Source organism: Malaclemys terrapin, chromosome 2 (assembly GCF_027887155.1).
Source record: "Malaclemys terrapin pileata isolate rMalTer1 chromosome 2, rMalTer1.hap1, whole genome shotgun sequence".
NCBI classification, from domain to species: Eukaryota; Metazoa; Chordata; order Testudines; family Emydidae; genus Malaclemys; species Malaclemys terrapin.
In genome coordinates this window covers 226,382,560-226,403,647 of record NC_071506.1, presented here as the reverse complement: position 1 = coordinate 226,403,647, position 21,088 = coordinate 226,382,560, and the positions used below count along the sequence as shown (strand labels likewise).

Sequence of the window (21,088 nt, the reverse complement as noted above, 5' to 3'; positions counted from 1 at the left end):
TTTTCTTTCTGTATGTCTTAAGAATCCTGTGCTCTACTGAGTCAGTAATTCTAGGACTCAGAAAAGAGTCACTGCTTCCAAAAGGTGCCAATCCAGCAGAACAGGGGACAAGCAGACTAGCGGGGGCAGCAAAATTAAAGGACCTTTCAGTATCAAGGATACCTTTTAAATTACAATGAGAACAAAGGAGGAGGCAGCCACTCAAATGACCCTTCACTGGGGCTCTTTGGCACAAACAAACCAACCAAAGCAAACTACAAGGAATCAGGGTAGGGAGGCAACATCATTTTACTCATGAATTCAGGTTATGAAGAACAATTTGTGAGAATGATTTTAGGCTTTACTTTTGTGGGTTGTATTTCACAGATCTATGTATACTCCTCTTTAAGTACCACACAGTGCAGAGTCAACTTAACAGGAATAAACTAATAAACGTGGACTCAATCAGCTCTTCAAGATAAACCTACTCTTCTTACTTCACCACCCCCTGAGCCTAGACAGGAACTTGATGTAGTATTTGCATTGCCAGCTAATAAATACATATTTTGTTTAATCTGTATATATGTACAAGCTTTGCGTGTCTAGCCAGAGCTTTTAAATGGCAGGTTAATTCAATTTTATTGTTTAGGAAATAGCAGGTTTAAATGGAACACTGCTCAAAACTTTAGACCTGCGTTGTGCAACAAAAGATTGAAATACGCCAATTGAAATCACCGAGTTTTAATCTTTTGATCTAGTAAATGAGAACTCTGTGCCACAGCAGCACAGGAACACCTTGTCTATTTCTTTTCTTTTTAATCAGAGGATATTAAGCACTGAAGCTGTGTAATTCATCACATTAGCTATTGATTTCAGATAAGAATATGCTGCTTTTGCTATTTATTATTATTAATAATATTTTATATTGCAGTAGGGTCAAGTAAGGACCAGGACCATTGTGTTAGGCACTGTAGAAAACATAGTCCCTGACCCAAGGAGCTCTCTCATTATTAAGGACAGTTAACGTAGCCAAAGAAGAAAAAAAAAAAAAAAAAAAAAAAAGGAGTCCATGACCCCCATATACTACAAGTACAAAGCCTGCAGCCTTCCCTTAAAAAAGGATAAATTAATTTTCTCCCTAAGTATTTGTAAAACAATTCTAACTGGGTATGGACAGAAGAGCTGCTAAAGGATTTTAGCCTTTACCAATAGCAAAGGCTCTGAGAGGTATACTACCGTACAGTAGTTGGGATTCTGTTTTGTAAATGCAGCCCTGCTTTGTCTGTGGATAGTAACGTGTTGATGCAGCACTTACGCTGGCAGAGTTACATGTGTTGTACCAATTGGAACGATTTCCATGGACTTTCCCCAGAATTTGTTTTTCCATCTCACATCTGAAACAGAAAAACATGGACGCATTTAGCAGTAAACACAGGTCAATAAAACAATTTCTGAGCGGAGTTATTTTGAAAAAGCATGATGTAATAAAGTGTTTGAGATCCTAACCAAAGTTTCAGCTATTGACCTGCAAAGCTCCATATAGTTTCACATTTTTCCACGGGATGCAAGTCTAATATTTCAACCAGAAAGTCAAAGCCAGAAGTAGGAGAAAATGAAGATCTTCTTTTATCAGATTTTGTTCAAATGAATGGAATTTGAATGAACAATTCCTAGATAACATATACTTCATTCACACTCAATATTATATTAGAACGAGGCCATCTCCAAAAGCAAAGCTCATATTTCAAGGAGATTGACTTGTGAAACACACACAAAAGATATGGCTTCAGACCCAGTGCAAGATGGAACAGTTCTGGGGTGCAAGGCTGGAGAGCGGGGGGGAGGAAATTGGCTAGAGCCTCTCTGTTGTTGGTTTATGAGTGGCTGGGAGATCATTCCTGTAACTCCATTTGGTGTGTCCGTGTGTGAGTGTGTGCGCACGCAACACCTGTCAGAGCTTTGTAGCTTGGCAACAGCATCAAAGAAAGAAGGATACCTAGGGTTCCCAACTTTCTAATTGCACAAAACTAAATAGTCTTGCCCAGCCCTACCCCCACTCATTCCAGCTTTCTCCCCCCCCCCCCCCCCCGCAATCGCTCGCTCTCCCCCGCCCTCACTCACTTTCACTGGGCTGGTGCAGGGGGTTGGGACACGGGAGGAGGTTTGGGGTGCAGGCTCCGGGGGGGGGGGTTCGGGTGTGGGAAGGGGTTCCAACCTGGGGTGTGGGGTCTGGAAGGGAGTTACGGTGCAGGAGGGGGTTCCAACCTGGGGCAGAGGGTTTGGGTGAGGGTCTGAGAAGGAGTTAGGGTGCAAGAAGGGGTTCGGGCTGTGGGAGGGAGTTAGGGTGCAGGGGGTTCAGACTGGGATAGAGGGTTGGGATGCAGGACAGGGTTCGGGCTCCAGTCAGGTGGCGCATACCTAAGGCAGCTCCCAGTCGGCGGTGTAGCAGGGCTAAGACAGCCTGCCTGCCCTGGCTCCGCGCTGCTCTTGGAAGTGGCTGCCATGTCAGAGGTGCGGACAGGCAGCTCTGCGTGCTGTGCAATGCCCACCCCCGCAGCTCCCATTGGCCACGGTTCCCAGCCAATGGGAGCTGCGGAGGCGGTGCTCGGGGCAGGCATAGCTCGCAGAGCTTCCCTGATTGCACCTGTGCTTAGGGGACGCAGGGACATGCCGCTTGCTTCCAGGAGCTGTGCGGAGCCAGGGACCCTGCCTTAGCCTTGCTGCACCGCCGACCGGACTTTTAATGAAAACCAGACGCCTGGCAGCCCTAGGGATAACCCCAGGTTGGTGGGACAAAAGGCTCAGCGATCCACAGTCTAGGTTGCACTCCGGGAACCCTGTCACATTTAAAGGTGGTTACATTTAAAGACCAGTATATTGGAAACATCAAGAAAAATGTAGCATGAGAATCTAGAAAGTTTGGATAACATTTGCACCAAATGAGGAGTTAACTGGAAGCTATACCTATGGTAGTCAAGGTACAGATACTGCAACGGTAGGCGCTTTAGAATAGAGAGCTCCAGATTCAACCAAAGACCAGCAGATATCAAAGGTCTCCTTAACATGTGACAGTGGACTAGGCAACCAAAAGTTTCAGTTTAATAATGAGGAAAAATGGTTCCCAGAATACACAGAATGGTCAGAACCCACTCTCCTGCCTCACAAAGTTTTAGTGATGTCATTAAGGAGAAAGACATGTCAGAGTCAGCTTAGAGGACAGAGTTACAATAGAAAAGGCAAGGTAAGGTAAGGTTGGGTGGGGACAGAGGAGCAGAAAGAGGAATATTCTTCAGAAGACCCCCACAAAAACTGTCACTCAGCATCCAGTTCCTCCAAACACACGAATGACCAAATCCCAGGAACCACAGCTCTCTCGAGAGGAAAGGAGCCTCTTAAATTTAGAAAGCTTGAAATACTCCATCCTGACAGCCTTGCCAGGCTCAGCAAACCCTGGACTAGACCAAAGTTCCCTCCTTTTAGCAAAGGAGGACGTAGGATTGGGAAACATTCACACCATACAAAGAACTTTCCTCACACACTAGCTGCTTTAGGATTAAATTTCTTGATATTTAGAGTTCCACACATGATGAGGACTGTCCTGAGGGAAGAGGTGGCAGCCTTAGCCCCTGCATTCTCCTAGCAAAATGCAAAGTGTTGTCAGAGTTCTCTAACAGCTCATCCGACCACTTTTTAATGAACTACATGTGCCCTGGTTTTGTCTTCTCAGGCACCCAAAAGGAAACTTTAGAGTCTCACTTACAAGACAGATTCTTTCTGGAGGAGCATTTTGTTCTCACAATGCACAAGATGTTATCATAGCCAGAGATGGTATTTAAAAAACCAAAATCACAACCAGCCACGTGTATCAGTGTCTTCAGTTTTATTAGACCGTTTCTGCCTTGCCATGATGATACTATCCAGTCTTCACTGTACATTGTCTGGTCTCTTTTGCCTGAACTTTTAACCATTACCTATTTCAGGTCAAGAATGAAGGACTCTCGTCTTGTATTTATTTGCAAGGCAGAGGAATATGTTGAATGATCAAATCCAGACTAGTAAAAGCCCCAATTATTTTAAATATGAGCACGGGTGTAATAGCTATCCTGAAGGCAAGGAACACCATTACAAAACAGAGTTAAAAGTTGTAGCCCAGATAAGTCATGCATTGTCAAACCTCTCACAGTCAAAGGCTTTAACTCAGTTATGGGGACATGGTTAGGTCCCATCTACCCTATTTCTTACACTATGAAGTATATTGGTCAAGGGAAAACCCTGTTGTAACTAGGTCCCATGACTTTGCCATGGTTGTGAGGCAGGTGAGGTCTTTGCACTCATGTTCTTTGGAAAAATTGGGAATCCCAAGACAGGAGCTAAAGAGTCAAACCACACAAACACCTGCCAGGTGGTAAATATTTCCTTCTCCCCTTATGGTCTCAGTTTTTAAAAATGGTATATAGGTTTCTCCATTGTCTTGTCCAAATCTCTTGGGCGTGGGTGGGGAAGAGTGGAATTAAAATGTGGTAAATCCTGCAAATGAATCAGACCAGGCCAAGGGTTTAGCCGCTAGTTTTTTAGTTCTAATCACATTTTTAATTTTTTTTAAAACTTGAGATGCAACTTTTCCCAGTGCTTTAATTAAGCTACAGAACAACATTTCCAGATTGTTTTAGAAATGCAGACGTGTGTACTGGTAAAATATCATTCGTTATTGTTCTGGAATGATCACACAAACGCTATAAAAGGCATGCCACAGTCTAGGGGCTGAAATTGCCTAGAGCAGTTCTAATATTACTTAACAGCTGGGGAAGCCTGCCTTTCTTGATCTTCTGGATGTTTAATGTTAGACATAAAATGAAGCTACTATGAAAATGACAGCAGTAAATTATAAACTAAAGAATTACCTTGCCAAAAAGCAAAATTCACAGATTCAGCATGACATGCAGATATTGGTGGGTGATGACTGACCTAATTGGAAGAAGGGGAAAAAAATGCATTAACATTTACAAGTTCATTTGAATCTGCTTACATTTTTTCACATATGAATTTTATAGCTTAAATGCCTCATTTTCCTTTCATAAAATTTTGTCCTCCAGGGGAGCTAGTAAAATTAACCAATAAGCACTGATGATTAAAAAGGGTTGTGAGAAGAGGGATCTCAAGCAAATATTAAAAAGAAAAGACCTGTGACATTTGTGGATTGGGTGAACTATTAACTGCCTATGTTGCATAGGATCACTAATGTGGTGATTACATATGGCCTGAGGACCCAAGAATGTATTACCAGTAGCCACAAACAGATGTGCAGAAACAAAGGATCAAGTTCACCTCTGGTGCAAGCAAAGTAATGGGAAAATTGGCCTCATTTTCAAAGGTGCAGGTACCCAAAAATCCCATTAACTTCAATGGAAACTGGTGCTGGTCAGGACCTCTGGAAAAATCAGGCCACATAACCACATCTTCTAACAATAACTGCTACAATATATATGGTCTTCTGCACTTGTTCTTCCTAGCATAAAACCTCAACCACAGCATTTCCTCAGTATTGGGCGTGTGTAGTTGCGTAGACCTGAATTAGGGCAACCGCCAAATAACACAGCCAGGGTTGTAAAAAATAAAATAAATGTGATGTTGCAGAGAATGAAAGAAGAGGAGTGTGGTAAAGCGACCACACAGAGTAGAAGCAGCAGCCATCACATTCACATTCATTTCTCGGTAGATGTGAGTAGGAACTGTGCTAAATGACACAGACATTCAATGCCAGACAAGTAACAGGAATGAGACAAAGAGAAATTTATTTTCCGTCAAGAGTAAATTCATGCTACTTGGAGTCGCATTTCTGTTTTAGCTGGACATGTAAATAATGCAATTTATTTTCTCCTCTGTTATAATTTCTCTTATTCCTTATTAAATCCTTCTCTGTGTTTTCTATAAAGGCATTCAGGTCCTTATTGAATACCCTATTGCGGGGAGGCTCAGATACAGCTAACCTTTAGCACTGTCCTAACCCACATTGGGGTGATAGTCTCCTTCTCAGGTGGCACTGCATAAAGTATATTTAAAAACTAGAGTGAATGGGCTAAATATTTATACTGGTTACAGAGCAGAATTATCCTCATTTGTTATCTGTATTATAGTAACACCTAGAGGCCATAACCAGGTGCTGGCAGACACATGGCAAGCAACAATCCCTGCCCCAAAGAACTTTCAATCTAAATAGATCAGACAAGAAGTTGGCTGCCCTGCTTGCTGCAGATTTTGTTCTTCCTGTATTTCTCTGTACCTGCCAACTGCTCCCTCACCCTCTTGCCAGTAAATTCACTCTATTACCTTTCATTTATATTTAACATACTGCACATAGTGGAGTGTCTGTCGGATAAAGCCTCCATGATGGGTCTTAGATTCCTACCAAGTTAGAACAAGCAGTTAGCGTTTTTATTACTTGCTTTATTAGAGTTGCCAATTTGGGTTGGATGTATCCCTGGAGGTTTCATCACATGACATAATCTTTAATTCCTGGAGGCTCCAGGACAATGGCAACCCTATACTTTATACATGGTAGCACGGCAAATCCTTACATATTAACTCAAATTACTGTGACATTGCAACAGCAGGCCTGATTCACCGCTTCATTACTCTAGGTTGGTTTTATGCCAGTGCAATTTCCATGAATCAATGGGTTTCATTGCCATAAAACTGGAGAACCAGGAACATGAATGGAATTTTAAATCTGATACTTGCCCTACCCATTCCCATATTTCCACCTCAGTAATGTCTGACTCATTTCCTGGGGCTAGGTTAAGATTACATAACACTTTTTTTGGTCGTCTGTTTAAGATCTAGTGTTCCAGGTTCTGCCTTTACAGTTTTTTCTTAAAGGATTCTAATTTAGGGCTACCTATGACCAAAGTCCTACAATATGCACAACTTTTTATCACATCTAGATGAGCTGAAACAGTTTTTAACCTGTTACTTCAGTGAATACCATAGTAACCAAGTCCCCTCCCCCCCTTTTAATTTATTGCTTCAATAACCCCACGTGCTTTTGGTATAGCCCAGTTTTCAACCTGGTATTATACTTCCTATACTTTAGGTCATCTTCCTGTCTGGAGATTATTTGCAGAAATACTCAGACTCTCTGTGCCTAGCTGTATATGGCCTACAACTACATGAGGTGAGATTCCCTGATCTTACAGGGTAAGGACCCAGTCAGTACCTGAAGATATACAAAGACAAGCCAGCAGGCCACCAAAAGTAGTGTTGCGGGTTGGACAGTTGGTTTATTGCAGTATGAGAGGGCACCATGCTGAAAATACCATATGCAATAACAAGGCCTGGACTATTACTGATTGTTAAAGATCACATGAAACTTTTCACAGGAATATAGATATTTGCCCTAGTCCAGGCCAGTTTTCAATACAGGCAGCTGGATTTTTCCTAGGGAAGTTCTTCTATTACTTCAAGGCTGTTATTCTTTGCTTCCTGGCCATAAACTGGTGTGTAATGTTAGTACTTCTATAATGGCTGCTACCATGTTCCACCCCAGAGGTGGGTACATTTTAGCAGATAGTGAAGTGCTCTCTATAGTTCATATTTCTGCAATGTCTTCTGAAGATGCTATATATGACTTATGCCCACATTCTGTGGGGAGCCCCAGAGGACTGCTGCCATGCATACAGAATTAAACAGTCTATTAAGTAACTAGTGGGACAGTTAAATGCACAATATACAGTACCTGTTCTGAAAAAAATTGGAAGCCCTTATCTTCCCGAACACATTCATAGGTTTCTCCAAGCACTGGATTAAATGGCTTACTCCCAGCCCTGTAGTAACTGGATGCATATGCAGATGCTGCAAAAGCAGCCACGTACACCTGAGAATAAACAAGATTTTGCTTAATTGGTCACTAACAGTTTTCATTATATATCTTTAACTTTTGATTTTATGCACAAAAGAGAGGCCTCCTACAGATGCCAGATTACATTTTTCTGCAGTTTACAAATATGTGTGTGTGTATACCTATTGCAAGCCAACCTTTAACACGAGCATTGAGGTGTGACTCAGCTTGCAGAGTCATTTCAAGGCCTTTATTAAAAATAGGAAGGATCCAAATCCATAAAAGATTTAAAGTGTACTTTAATTTCTCCTTTCACAACTATGCAGGAAAAAATGAAATCAGAGGCACACACCAAAAATGGGGGGAGAGAGAGAGAGAGAGAGAGCGCGAGAGAATGAATGAGAATGCTGGATCAAAGAATACTAGAGCTGTTAGTCTGCAGTGTTGTAACCCTGTTGGTCCCAGGATATGAGACACACAAAGGCTGTGTCTATACCAGCACTTTTGTCAGCAAAACTTCTGTTGGTCAGGGGTGTGAAAAAATACCCTGACTGACAAAAGCGCTGGTATAGACTGCGCTATGTCAGTGGGAGAACATCTCCCACTGACATAGCTACCACCACTCATTGGAGGTGGTTTAATTATGCCGGTGCGAGTGATTTCTCCCACTGGTATTGAGCAGCTACACAGGAGACCTTACAGCGACGCAGTTGCAACAGTACAGCTGTGCCGCTGTAAGGTCCATAGTGTAAGAACATAAGAACGGCCATACGGGGTCAGACCAAAAGTCCATCTAACAAAGTATCCTGTCTTCCAACAGTGGCCAATGCCAGATGCCCCAGAGGGAATGAACAGAACAGGTAATCAATCATCAAGTGATCCATCCCCTGTTGCCCATTCCCAGCTTCTGGAAAACAGAGGCTAGGGACACCATCCTGGCTAATAGCCATTGATGGATCCATTAATTTATCTAGTTCTTTTCTGAACCCTGTTATAGTCTTGGCCTTCAAAACATCCTCGGTTATGTCTACACAGACAATGTTGCCACTGTGGGTGAGGTAATATCTTTTACTGGACCAACTTCTGCTGATGGAAGGGACAAGCTTTCAAGATTGAGAGGTCAGATATGGAGTGATCGCTTTGTGAAAGGTATTAGTCCATGGGTGATAGCGTGTTTTTGTCTTTTATCATTTTGCTGTATGAGTTCTTTTGAAAGCATAGTGATTATCTGGTTTCACCCACATAGTTGTTGGGGCATTTGATGCACTGGATGCGGTACACCATATATCTGACCTCTCAATCCTCACCTTCAAAGGAAACCTACATGACACCTTCAAAAGACAAGCCTGGGAAATTAAATTAATAACTATGCTGGACATTAAAAATCATGGGCTTAACAAAGACACTGCTTATGGCTCGTTTTATGGCCTAGGACTTCATTTTAATTGGTCTTCTATAACATGTGGCCCCTTAATGCTTAACAATCTGTCTCACCTTGTCATCTTCTCCAGAGCTGAGAAAGAGCTCTGTGAAGCTCAGAAGCTTGTCCCCTCCACCAACAGAAGTTGGTCCAATAAAAAAAGATTGGAAAGCAACTCAGACTATGGTGCCAATTTAAAATGTACATAAAAATGGTACTTCTAAAAAATCGCTTTAAACAAAATGCCATTCCAAAGAACAGAAGCCAATAAATGAGAAACTGCTTAAAAATCAATTTCAAATTTTATATTAGAAAGTGTCTCAAAACATTAACTCTAGGGTAGACAGGATACTGGGCTAGATGGACCTTTGGTCTGACCCAGTACAGCCGTTCTTATGTTCTACAATTGTGGTCCCTAGAAGTATAAAACCATATCCTTTGTCCCCCACCCCTAAAATATGGGGAAAGGGCTCATATCTCTGTAAGGCAACAGTTTACTGGTCTGTTTAGGTTTCTGTGTGGGGTCACTAAGGCTATGTCTACACTAGAGAGCTGACAGCAGCAAAGCTCATGTAGTCACTCTATGCCAATGGGAGAGAGCTCTCCAGTTGACGTAATTAAACCAACCCCAATGAACAGCAGTAGCTGTGTCAGTGGGAGAAGTGCATGCATTGCACATTATCACTTATGCCGCTTGGGAGGTGGAATATTCACGCCGCATAGCAACATAAATTTTGCTGACATAAGTGGTAGTGTAGACATAGCCAGTTTGCACTGCCATTTGTCTATTGTGTGCTAACTTTTATCTTGCCAGTTTCCTTTACAATAGCTGGGAGATAGTAATCCTCAGAGATAGTTATTAGCACCTCTGCAGAATTGAACAGTCTGGGGAATGAAAACTTGGAGGTTATTCTGTGGACCTTGATTCATCTCTCCTTTCCTTCACTGCCTTCCTCCAATGAAACTCCCTCCCCTTTTCCTTTCCTTGGGAAAGCCCTAGACTGTGCTGTAGATGTGCTCCCTCTCAATTCTCAATACCTCAGTCCATAAACCAAACACTCAGAAGTGGACAACAAGGTAGTGGGATTTCAGGACAGTCATTAACATTAACCCTGCTTTGGGGGTTCTCATGCTGGAGAATTCCTTCTCTCTTCCCGAATGTAATTTCCCTGAAACCCGAGGACAAAAAAAATTTTCTTACTTTTACTTCCTCCTTAAAAGGCAATTACTTATTTCCCTTTTTAATACACACTCTCAAGCAAAGAGAAGAGAGAAAAGAATGTCTATTGATAATGGAACTTAAGGCATTACTTACTTTGACCCAGACTCAAGTATACCTCTAGCAAGGACAGCAGAAATGAGGAAAGATCTTTAAGATGGGATTAAGTTTTTGTTATACAGAATTTAAAAGTTTCTGTTCAGGATTGTTTGGATACAGAAGAGAACAGTGACACTTCACCATGAAAGCCATTGAGCTGAAGTGTTTATTCACTTCAAGGGAAACGGCAAAGCATTAGTTCCAAAACATTAAGAATGCTAATAAGGGATTTTAAACCAATCAGAATATATTTATAGACTTAAACATTAAGTCTATAGAAACAAGGTATGATTGAAATCCATTTCTCCCCCCCTTACCTGCCAAATTCTGAATTCAGAGTTCTGTCTTTCCAATAGTAGACAGCACATGCACACCCTAGCCAGCCCAGCAGTGCTGAGTTAGGTGGTTAGCCCAGGAAATGAAGAAATGTGAAGTCCCATCTTGGCCGATAAGTAAAGGAGAAATGGCTCTTCAAAAATTTCATTTCAAAAGGGCATTTGTGTTTTGACCAAATACGCATCTCTTGCCCAGTTTGAGATCTCAAATACTTTATGGTGACTCAAAAAGCTTTACACAACAAGTCTGATAAAAAATGGTAGTTCATTCTGTTAATACTATTGTAGTTAACATTGTGTTGGAAGACCCAGCATGTGTCCTCCAGAGGTGATGTGTGGGGGGAGGGGAGGAAGATGAGGGGGAGAACATGCCGGATCACAGGCCCCCCTCCTGATTTGCTGTTTGACTTGTACTGAGCATGCTCACACGGACTGAGTATGCTCAGGTTTCAGAGTGGCAGCCGTGTATCAGCAAAAAGAACGAGGAGTACTTGTGGCACCTTAGAGACTAAAAATTATTTTGGCATAAGATTTTGTGTGCTAAAAACCCACTTCATCGGATGCATGGAGTGGAAAATACAGTTGGAAGAAGCCAGCTGCCCTCACTGTGCCCCCCTCCCCCACTAATCGGCAGGCACAGGTCATCTCTGTGTCCCCCAGGCACTGAAAAAGACGTTGCCAAAGCAGAATAGATATTGTGCCATTTATGTTAATCAGGGAAGCATATTAGTTCCACAACAAAACTAAACACATTTTAAACCTTTGAGAGAGAAGAGAGCAACACAGACCAGAACTAAGCTTGTCCCTTAACTAAATTTGCAGGAGAATCAGATACCCGAGAATGGCTACTGTGTTACGACAATGGAAATTATGTCAAACAGAGATCACAGGAGCTAATTATGTTTTCTTTTAAAAACCTGCCCCTCTGAGCTGGAAGCACAAGAAATGAAAAAGTACTTTCTGGATTCTTAGGGCTGGTCCACACTAACTCCCCACTTCGAATTAAGATACGCAACTTCAGCTACGTGAATAATGTAGCTGAAGTCAAAGTATCTTAGTTTGAACTTACCGCGGGTCCACATGCGGCAGGCAGGCTCCCCCATCGACTCCGCGTACTCCTCTCGTGGAGCAGGAGTACCGGCGTCGATGGCGAGCACTTCCGGGATCGATCTGGGATCGATTTATCACATCTAGACAAGAAGTGATAAACCGATCCCAGAAGATAGATTGCTTACCGCCGGACCCGGAGGTAAGTATAGACGTACCCTAAGGCTTAAGAAAATCCATTGTGTTCTGTTTCGGTTACATCTCATGTTGCTCAGTATTGGAAAGGTTTGTTTTTTTTTACCATCCTTTCAAATGAATTCGGGGTATGTGCTGCTTTATCCAGTAGCTCGCTGTATTCCAGTTCTTCACAAAGTCGCTGTAGAGTGTTAAGTGGCTCATTTAACTCAACAGGCATAGCCACCTTGGAGAGATCCTTCCCTATATTGTTTCTCAGGATATTCCATAGGCTGATGTTACTGGTGTTAGGACATGGAGCCGGCAAACACGTTCTCCGCTTGGAATGGCTTCCCATCCCACTTTCAGCAATGCAATCTGGAAGGAAATCCCAGGAGCACATTAAGCAATTCATTATTTTCTTACAGTATCATCTCTTTTGAAAACAGTATGGATGTATTAAAGCATCAGCAATTTCCTTATCTTTCAGACAACGCTTCACTCCCCATGTGACTCAAATATTGACTTGTGGTTTGAAGATATCTGCTGTACACTGAGCATTTAAAACAAGATTTTAAACCAAGCAAGTTTTACTGAGATATACAGGAAGCATAAATGCTTAAAAAGAATCCCTTGAAATGCTCTGGAAAAGCCTAAGAGTACATCTACACTGCAATAAAACACTCACTGCTGGGCCATGTCAGCTGACTTGGGTCATGGGGCTCGGCCTGCAGGGCTATACAATTACAATGTAGACATTTGGGCTCAGGCTGGAACCCAGGCTATGGGACCCCTGGAGAAGGAAGGGAGACTCCCCGAGCCTGAATGTCTACACTGCAATTTTATAGCCCCGCAAGTCCGAGTCACTTGCCATAGCCCAGCCACGGGTGTTTTAGTGCAGTGTAGACATATCCACAGGCTCTTAGAAGTTACACCTCTACAGAGCACATATTTATAACTATCTTGTTTTACAAGAGACGGATTCATGTACATTTAAGTAACATAAAAACGCCTTCCTGACAGATCTTCAATTAAGCTGACATTCTTTTCAGAAGACAAAAGTGTGCTTTACAGAACCCAAGTGTGAAAATACCTCCCTCTTCATCTCTTTCTGCTGATTTGATGAACTTCTCGTATCAAGAAAAATCTGTTGCTGTAGGCAAACACCAGATATTTGTTGGCAGGCTTTTCCATGATGCTCATCCGAGTACCCAAATACCTCACAAACATTACTGAATTTAGCTTCGCGACACACCTATGTGCTGGAGAAGGCCACAGGAGGCCTATGAGTTTACTTGACATTCAAAAGGGTAACTCGCAAATCCAAGAGAATGGCTGAGCTCTGTGTTGGGGTGTCATAGCAGTCTGGGCACAATAAATAGTTCCAAGTTTTATAGTAAACTACTTGAGATAGATTTAAAATAAAGCCCCACCACAGGGATAAGCCTTAGCCAAGGGGTGTGTCACAAAATGAACTGGCCCGAGTAGATTACTTGATTTAGCTCTACCTTCATCCTATTTGTCTAAGCCATCAGGTATATTCTCCTCTCACCCCTCCCACTATCTTGCCATCTTATTTTCAATCACCCTGAACAGCGTTTATGTTTCTACAGCGCCCATCTCTGATCCTGGGACATTTGGGGGCTGCCTCAGTACATCATTTCCTCCTTTTCCATGTTGCCTTCCCCACATGAGTCTTCGAGGCCATGTCCCACTCAGAGGGATGGATACGACTGCCTCCGTAGTCTGTCTACATTTTGCCTGAAATAGCCAGAGAAGCATTGCCCATGAAGATAGAGTCAGTCCATTTTTAAAAAGTTTCCCTGCTTTGTACTAACACCAGTAGAACTCCACTGGTGCCTGCAATGGTGAGATGGTGGTAAAAACATAGTGGCCATCTACATTACATTGTCTAACTCTGCTTAGAGCATGCCAAAATGACACTGTAGAAAAGTGGCACCTGGCTGGACTAAGCTATTGCTGCCAACTTTGCCAGCACTGTTCTAAGGGGATCAGTGAATTTCCAGAAAATGGTCAGTGCACACACAGTCACAGTGCTGCACAGAGCACTCTGCCTCTGCAGTTCTACAAGACACAGATTACCCAAGAATGAAGGACTAAAAGTTTGAACTCTCATCCCTGCATGGTAGCTATGACAAACACCACACAATAGATGAATTATAATTTATTGCACATTATTTTCCTGCCTACATGCTATCTGTCATAATGCTAGTTTGCATAAAAAACTGCAAGCATCCCGAACTTGAGAGCCCACCTGGGGTAAGGAAACAATTAACATACTTGTATGACTTCCCTTTCAGAAAGAGGTTGACTCAGACGCTTCCCATGGGGGAGGAAGACAATTAACATCCAAAAATAAATAAATAAAGAAAGACTTCAGCCCAAAGGGAAACTGTTTTCCTAGACCCCAGCAGGGAGGAGATATCCTTTGAATAGGCAACCAAAGTGCTAAAAATGTATTCTGGTTCAAAACAGCTCTTTGAAATGGGATGCTGTCACACCCTTTGAAATCCTCAGATTGCATAGCAAGGACTAGTCAACTGAACAAAATAGTTTGGGCTACATCCTCAGCTGGTGTAAATTGTTGTAGCTCCATGGAAGTCAACAAAGATGCGGCCTATATAAAGCAATATAGACAACTGTAAATACATCAGGGCATACATAATCTGAGATAAACAGCAGATGTCTAGTCTAATCATGCTAATGGAGGCTTGACACTAAGGCTAGCTTTTTTCAGTTGGGCACTTACATCCATACTTTGGGTGCCTACATACAATGTTCTATTTCCAGAAGTGCAGATTTTTCAGTGGCTGCTAGTTTCCATTTAGCGTTCATAGAATATCAGGGTTGTAAGGGACCTCAGGAAGTCATCTAGTCCAACCCTCTGCTCAAAGCAGGACTAATTCCCAACTAAATCATCCCAGCCAGGGTTTTGTCAAGCCAGGCCTTAAAAACCTCTAAGGAAGGAGATTCCACCACCTCCCTAGGTAACCCATTCCAGTGCTTCACCACCCTCCTAGTGGAAAAGTTTTTCCTAATATCCAACCTAAACCTCCCCAACTGCAACTTGAGACCATTACTCCTTGTTCTGTCATCAGGTACCACTGAGAACAGTCTAGATCCATCCTCTTTGGAACCCCCTTTCAGGTAGTTGAAAGCAGCTATCAAATCCCCCCATATTCTTCTCTTCTGCAGACTAAACAATCCCAGTTCTCTCAGCCTCTCCTCATAAGTCCTGTGCTCCAGCCCCCTAATCATTTTTGTTGCCCTCCGCTGGACTCTTTCCAATTTTTCCACATCCTTCTTGTAGCGTGGGGCCCAAAACTGGACACAGTACTCCAGATGAGGCTTCACCAATGCCGAGTAGAGGGGAACGATCACGTCCCTCCATCTGCTGGCAATGCTCTTACTTATATAGCCCAAAATGCCGTTAGCCTTTTTGGCAACAAGGGCACACTGTTGACTCTTATCCAGCTTCTCGTCCACTGTAACCCCTAGGTCCTTTTCTGCAGAACTGCTTCCTAGCCATTCGGTCCCTAGTTTGTAACCGTGCATGGGATTCTTCCGTCCTAAGTGCAGGACTCTGCACTTGTCCTTGTTGAACCTCAGATTTCTTTTGACCCAATCCTCTAATTTGTCTAGGGTGTTGAGTACCTGTGATAATCAGGAAGCTTCTTTCAATGTCTAACTTTAGGAATGTACATTTGAAAAGTGTGGTGATTGTTTCCTAGAGCTGTAACAGATGGTCTTGCTACACAGTGAGGGAGATAACTGACATGCTGAGCTGTCTTGAAAGCTAGATTTTAAGACCAGATAGGATAATTATGATCAGCTAGTCTGATCTCCTGCAGAACATAAGCCACTGAATTTCACCAAGTGTCTCTTGTATCAACCCCAAAACTTCTGGTTCAGCTAAAAGCATATCTTCTAGAAAGACATCCAATCTTGATTTAAGCTGAAGTGGCAGAGGGAGAACAGGGAACCAGGAACTCGGCATGCACAAAACTGCTAATACAAAAGTTATAGTTCCAACCTCTAACCCTTGTAACCAAATAACTCCTTAGTGCAGCTTTCCATGGTCCAGGACAAGAGAAAAGCATATTGATATGATTTTGGTTTTATACATTTCATGCAATCAGTAAGCTATTTAAATGAACACAATTAGGGCTGTCAAATGATTAAAAAAATTAATTGCAATTAATCGTGCGATTAATCACACTGTTAAACAATAATAGAATACTATTTATTTAAATATTTTTGGATGTTTTCTACATTTTCAAATATATTTATTTCAATTACAACACAGAATACAAAGTGTACAGTGCTCACTTTATATTTATTTTTGATTATACGTATTTACATTGTAAAAAAACAAAATAAATAGTATTTTTCAATTCACATGATACAAGTACTGTAGTGCAATCTCTATCATGAAAGTTGAGCTTACAAAAAAACCTGAATCCAAAAATAAAACAATGTAAAATTTTAGAGCCTGCAAGTCCACTCAGTCCTATTTCTTGTTCAGCCAATTGCTCAGACAAACAAGTTTGTTTACATTTGCAGGAGATAATGCTGCCCGCCTCTTGTTTACAATGTTACCTGAAAGTGAGAACAGGCATTCTCATGGCACTGTTGTAGCTGGCGTCGCAAGATATTTACGTGCCAGATGCGCTAAAGATTCATATGTCCCTTCATGCGTCAACCACCATTCTAGTGGACATGCATCCATGCTGATGATGGGTTCTGCTCGATAACCATCCAAAGCAGTCTGGACCAACTGATGCACATTTTTCATTATCCGAGTCAGATGCAACCAGCAGAAGGTTGATTTTCTTTTTTGGTGGTTCAGATTCTGTAGTTTCGGCATCGGAGTGTTGCTCTTTGAAGACTTCTGAAAGCATGCTCCACACCTTGTCCCTCTCAGATTTTGGAAGGCACTTCAGGTTCTTAAACTTTGGGTCATGTGCTGTAGCTATCTTTAGAAATCTCACATTGGTATCTTCTTTGCGTTTCGTGAAATCTGCAGTGAAAGTGTCCTTAAAATGAACAACATATGCTGGGTCATCATCCGAGACTGCTATAACATGAAATATATGGCAGAATGCAGGTAAATCAGAGCAAGGGACATACAATTCTCCCCTAAGGAGTTCAGTCACAAATTTAATTAACACCATTTTTTTTTAAACGAGCCTCATCAGCATGGAAGCATATCCTCTGGAATGGCGGCCGAAGCATGAAGGGGCATACGAATGTTTCGCATATCTGGCATGTAAATACCTTGAAATGCCAGCTACAAAAGTGTCATGCAAATGCCTGTTCTCACTTTCTGGTGACACTGTAAATAAGAAGAGGGCAGCATTATCTTCTACAAATGCAAACAAACTTGTTTCTCTTAGCGACTGGCTGAACAAGAAGTAGGACTGAGTGGACTTGTAGGCGCTGAAATTATGTAACAAAAAAAAATCTACATTTGTAAATTGCACTTTCATGACAAAGAAATTGCACTACAGTACTTGTATGAGGTGAAGTGAAAAATACTATTTATCATTTTTACAGTGCAAATATATGTAATAAAAATATACAATTTGATTTCAATTACAACACAGAATACAATATATGTGAAAACGCAGAATAACATCCAAAATATTTAATAAATTTCAATTGTATTCTATTGTTTAACAGTGCAATTAAAACTGCGATTAATCGACTGCCCTAAACACAATCATTACCACTGCAATTAGGAGAAAAGAACACAAAGGCTACGTCTACACTACAGACCTTAGAGCGGCACATCTGTACTCCTGCAACTGCGTTGCTGTAAGGACTCCTGTGTAGCCACTCTATGCCGGGAATAGAAAGCTCTCCCCTGGCCTGATTAAATCACCCCCAACGAGCGGCGGTAGCTATGTTGGCGGGAGATGTTTTCCCGATGACATAGTGCTGTCCACACCGGGTGTGTGTGAGTGTGACTCATGTCAGTCAGGGTTGTGTTTTTTCACACCACTTTCTGACAAAAGGTTTGCCGACATATGTGCTAGTGTAGACAAAACCAAAAAGAGGAAAGTACTATGGTCATACACCAGGCCGATCAGTGTAGAGTTATTCTCACATTTCTCACATAACAAAAGCTGTGTTTTGTTAACCATAACTATTATTTGTATTTGAATGGTATGTAAGGGGACAAGTTCATACTGAAGATCCAGAGTGATGAGAAAATATCTACCTTTCAGTGAAGAAGAGACAGCACCCGGGGTTAGCTACTCCATAGGGTCCCAAGGTCATGGAAAGAAACTTGGGAGCAGCTGGAGGTCTCTGCGGGGAGGTGACACAGACAGCAGACAAGTGTCTGTGCTGATACACAACAACCCTCACACCTTACAATGATCAGGGCACAGTTGACTGCACTAAGAGTATCCAAACTACACTACTCCAAAAACAGTTCAAATCTTAAAAGAAAAGCAAAAACTAGCCAATGTCTACATCTTGAAATCTGTGATATCAGAGTGATTTCTGGTAAGAAAATGCCTCTTCTCAGAATAGGATACAACAAAACACCAATCTTACCCAAAGTTTGCCTTTCATTCTCAATGTCGTTACTTAGGTTATCCTCAGAGATGTTATCACTTAGATCACTGGCATATGAGTCATCATCCGATACCTGGGGGAAGGAAACAACGTATATTTATATATATAAAAATAAGTTTGCAATATGCTGCTCCTGACAACTGTTATGATCATTTGTGAAATTAATGGAAGAAAGATCTGTCATTTAAAGAGATCTGTATTGTTGGCACTGTTTCTGTGTTGTATAGAAGCAACAGGCAAGCCTAACAATACAAATAGGTGTGCAGATCAGAGATCCATCACTAAAAAGATTTCATAAATCACTACTAAATTATTATTTTATTGAAGGCAAAACTCATTTTCTTTGATCCTGAAAATTTAGAGGGGCCTTTCTTGAAATCTGGTCATATCAACTTTTTGGAATTTCATGAAATAGAAAAAGTTTAAAATTGCATGCTGCAAAGTAGCATCTGCCATAGGTCAACCTACAGGTGCCACAAGAAAAAAAAAAAGTGTACAAATGCACAATCGTTTGATAAAATTTCTTGCGGCTCCTATAGGATGACTCAGGACAGATGCTGCAAAACTACATTCCTTATACTTTCTATTTTAAAATCAGGCGTGCAAGCTACATTGCCTGTTTTCCCTGTTCAGCCACCTCCCTTACGTACTTTATTTTTTTAAGAGTGTAGCAAACAATTAAGTGTATGTGACTTTGAAATCCTCCAAAATATTTCATTTGTGATGGATCAGCAAGTTTGCAATTACCACGCAGAAAGATAACAGGTTAAATATGTTGAAATAAGCTACATCAGAGAGATATTCTGATATTTGTGCTCAGACCTCGTTTTCTGAAGAACTTGCAGACAGCAGGACTTCTTGAGCATCAAAAAACTCCGAGAGAGAGTCTGTGACAGACAGCCTACTTTCATTGGAGAGCTGGTGAACCAGGCTTCGACTTCCTTCTCTTGAATTTTCCTGTTTAAAATAAATAAAAGGCTTTTAGGGAAAAGTATGGTAATTAGCAATCTGCACATGTAGGTACAAACCAACAGATACACAACTCAGAGAGAGGGCTGTAAATGTTGCTACCGATGAACGCATGCGCCCTGCACAGTTTACGATAGGAAGCATGCATTTCAAAGAGGGGACAAGCAGCAAAGTGCAGAAGAAGAATCAGACACACAAATGACAAAGCGAAGCTCAGTAATGTGTATTTTGCAGAATTAGTTACTGCTTTTGCATATGCATCTTTTTTTCAGGAACAGCTGTTAAAATGTTGCAACAGTCAAGTGATCTGTTTAGCTAAACGTATGTGTATACATAACTTCCCCCTGAAAGGAGAGCAACTACAAAAACTCCATTTATTGATGTGGACACAACAGCAAAATAGGGACAGATATATGCATGGAATTAAGTGGCAGGCCACAACTTTTATTTAACTTTAACACAGGGGAGGGGCACTAGCCACCCATCACCCAGACTCTCTTATAGCAGGCACTTAATCGGGTCCAGTGCAGGGGTTACAGGGCTCCTTACCATATAACCAACAACATGGGGTGGCTCTCTCCTCAGCCTACCCTCCCCCCAAGGAGGCAGCTCTCAGAGTCCTAGTAGCCTCCCTACCACAAGGGAGAGGGACTTGCAAGGTGGGGACCTCAGCCCACAAGGCCCACAAGGTCTCACCCTATTACATGAGCCCAAGGTCCATCACCAAAATCCCAGGACTTTTATCTCTGGGAATTCTTTATTTTATTCTCAACTGCACTAGAAACCAGCCACAGGGGGCGCCAGCAACTAGCCCCACCCAGTCATGCAGCCTGGTATCACAACCGTTGCCCAATCCATGCCTGCACGTGTTGTAGCCATATGTCAGCGTCTCCATCTGGCAGATGTAGGCCATCATCCCCAAAAACTTCTGGCCAATTGTAATGGATGTGACACTAAATGTAACAGACTCTCCCCTAGCCTCTGCAAATTAGTCATTTATTTCCTCCCAAGCCTTGTTTAAACACAAAATGTTCAGTGCATTGGCATACAAAGATTTATAGGAGCCAAAAAATATTCTAATTGCAGTTCTTGCTTTGCTAGCTGTCTTTCTGCTGCTAGGCCACTTATGCAGTGGTAGTACTGCACCCAATCCTCATGTGCAGCACCCCGTTAATGAAGAATATCATACTACCAAGGCTACTTAAAAGGAAATAGCCTTTGCTGTGGGATTCATAGCAGAGTTTATACGTTATAATGGGGATTTGAGTGTCTTGTACCACAGCAAGTCCTAAACAGTTTTTGTGTACTTGGCATAGTGACGCTATTGGCAGGCTAGCGATGGCAGGAGAAGCACCAAAAGACTCATTATTTTAGACTATCTATTGGGTATAGAGAGGGGAAAGAAG

At 41.9% G+C, this 21,088-nt stretch overlaps 1 protein-coding gene across 3 annotated transcripts in view; it reads right to left on the bottom strand.

Annotated features, from left to right (window-relative positions):
• Positions 1-21,088, bottom strand: part of OSBPL3 (oxysterol binding protein like 3) — a 127,235-nt gene that overhangs the window by 12,937 nt on the left and 93,210 nt on the right. For all 3 annotated transcript variants that reach the window (XM_054020140.1, XM_054020142.1, XM_054020141.1), the window contains 6 exons: positions 19,536-19,670; positions 18,693-18,786; positions 12,235-12,485; positions 7,712-7,849; positions 4,881-4,944; positions 1,295-1,373 (listed from right to left, as the gene is read on the bottom strand). In XM_054020140.1, coding sequence (XP_053876115.1) covers positions 1,295-1,373; positions 4,881-4,944; positions 7,712-7,849; positions 12,235-12,485; positions 18,693-18,786; positions 19,536-19,670 — 761 coding nt within the window. The remainder of the gene's footprint in view (positions 1-1,294; positions 1,374-4,880; positions 4,945-7,711; positions 7,850-12,234; positions 12,486-18,692; positions 18,787-19,535; positions 19,671-21,088) is intronic.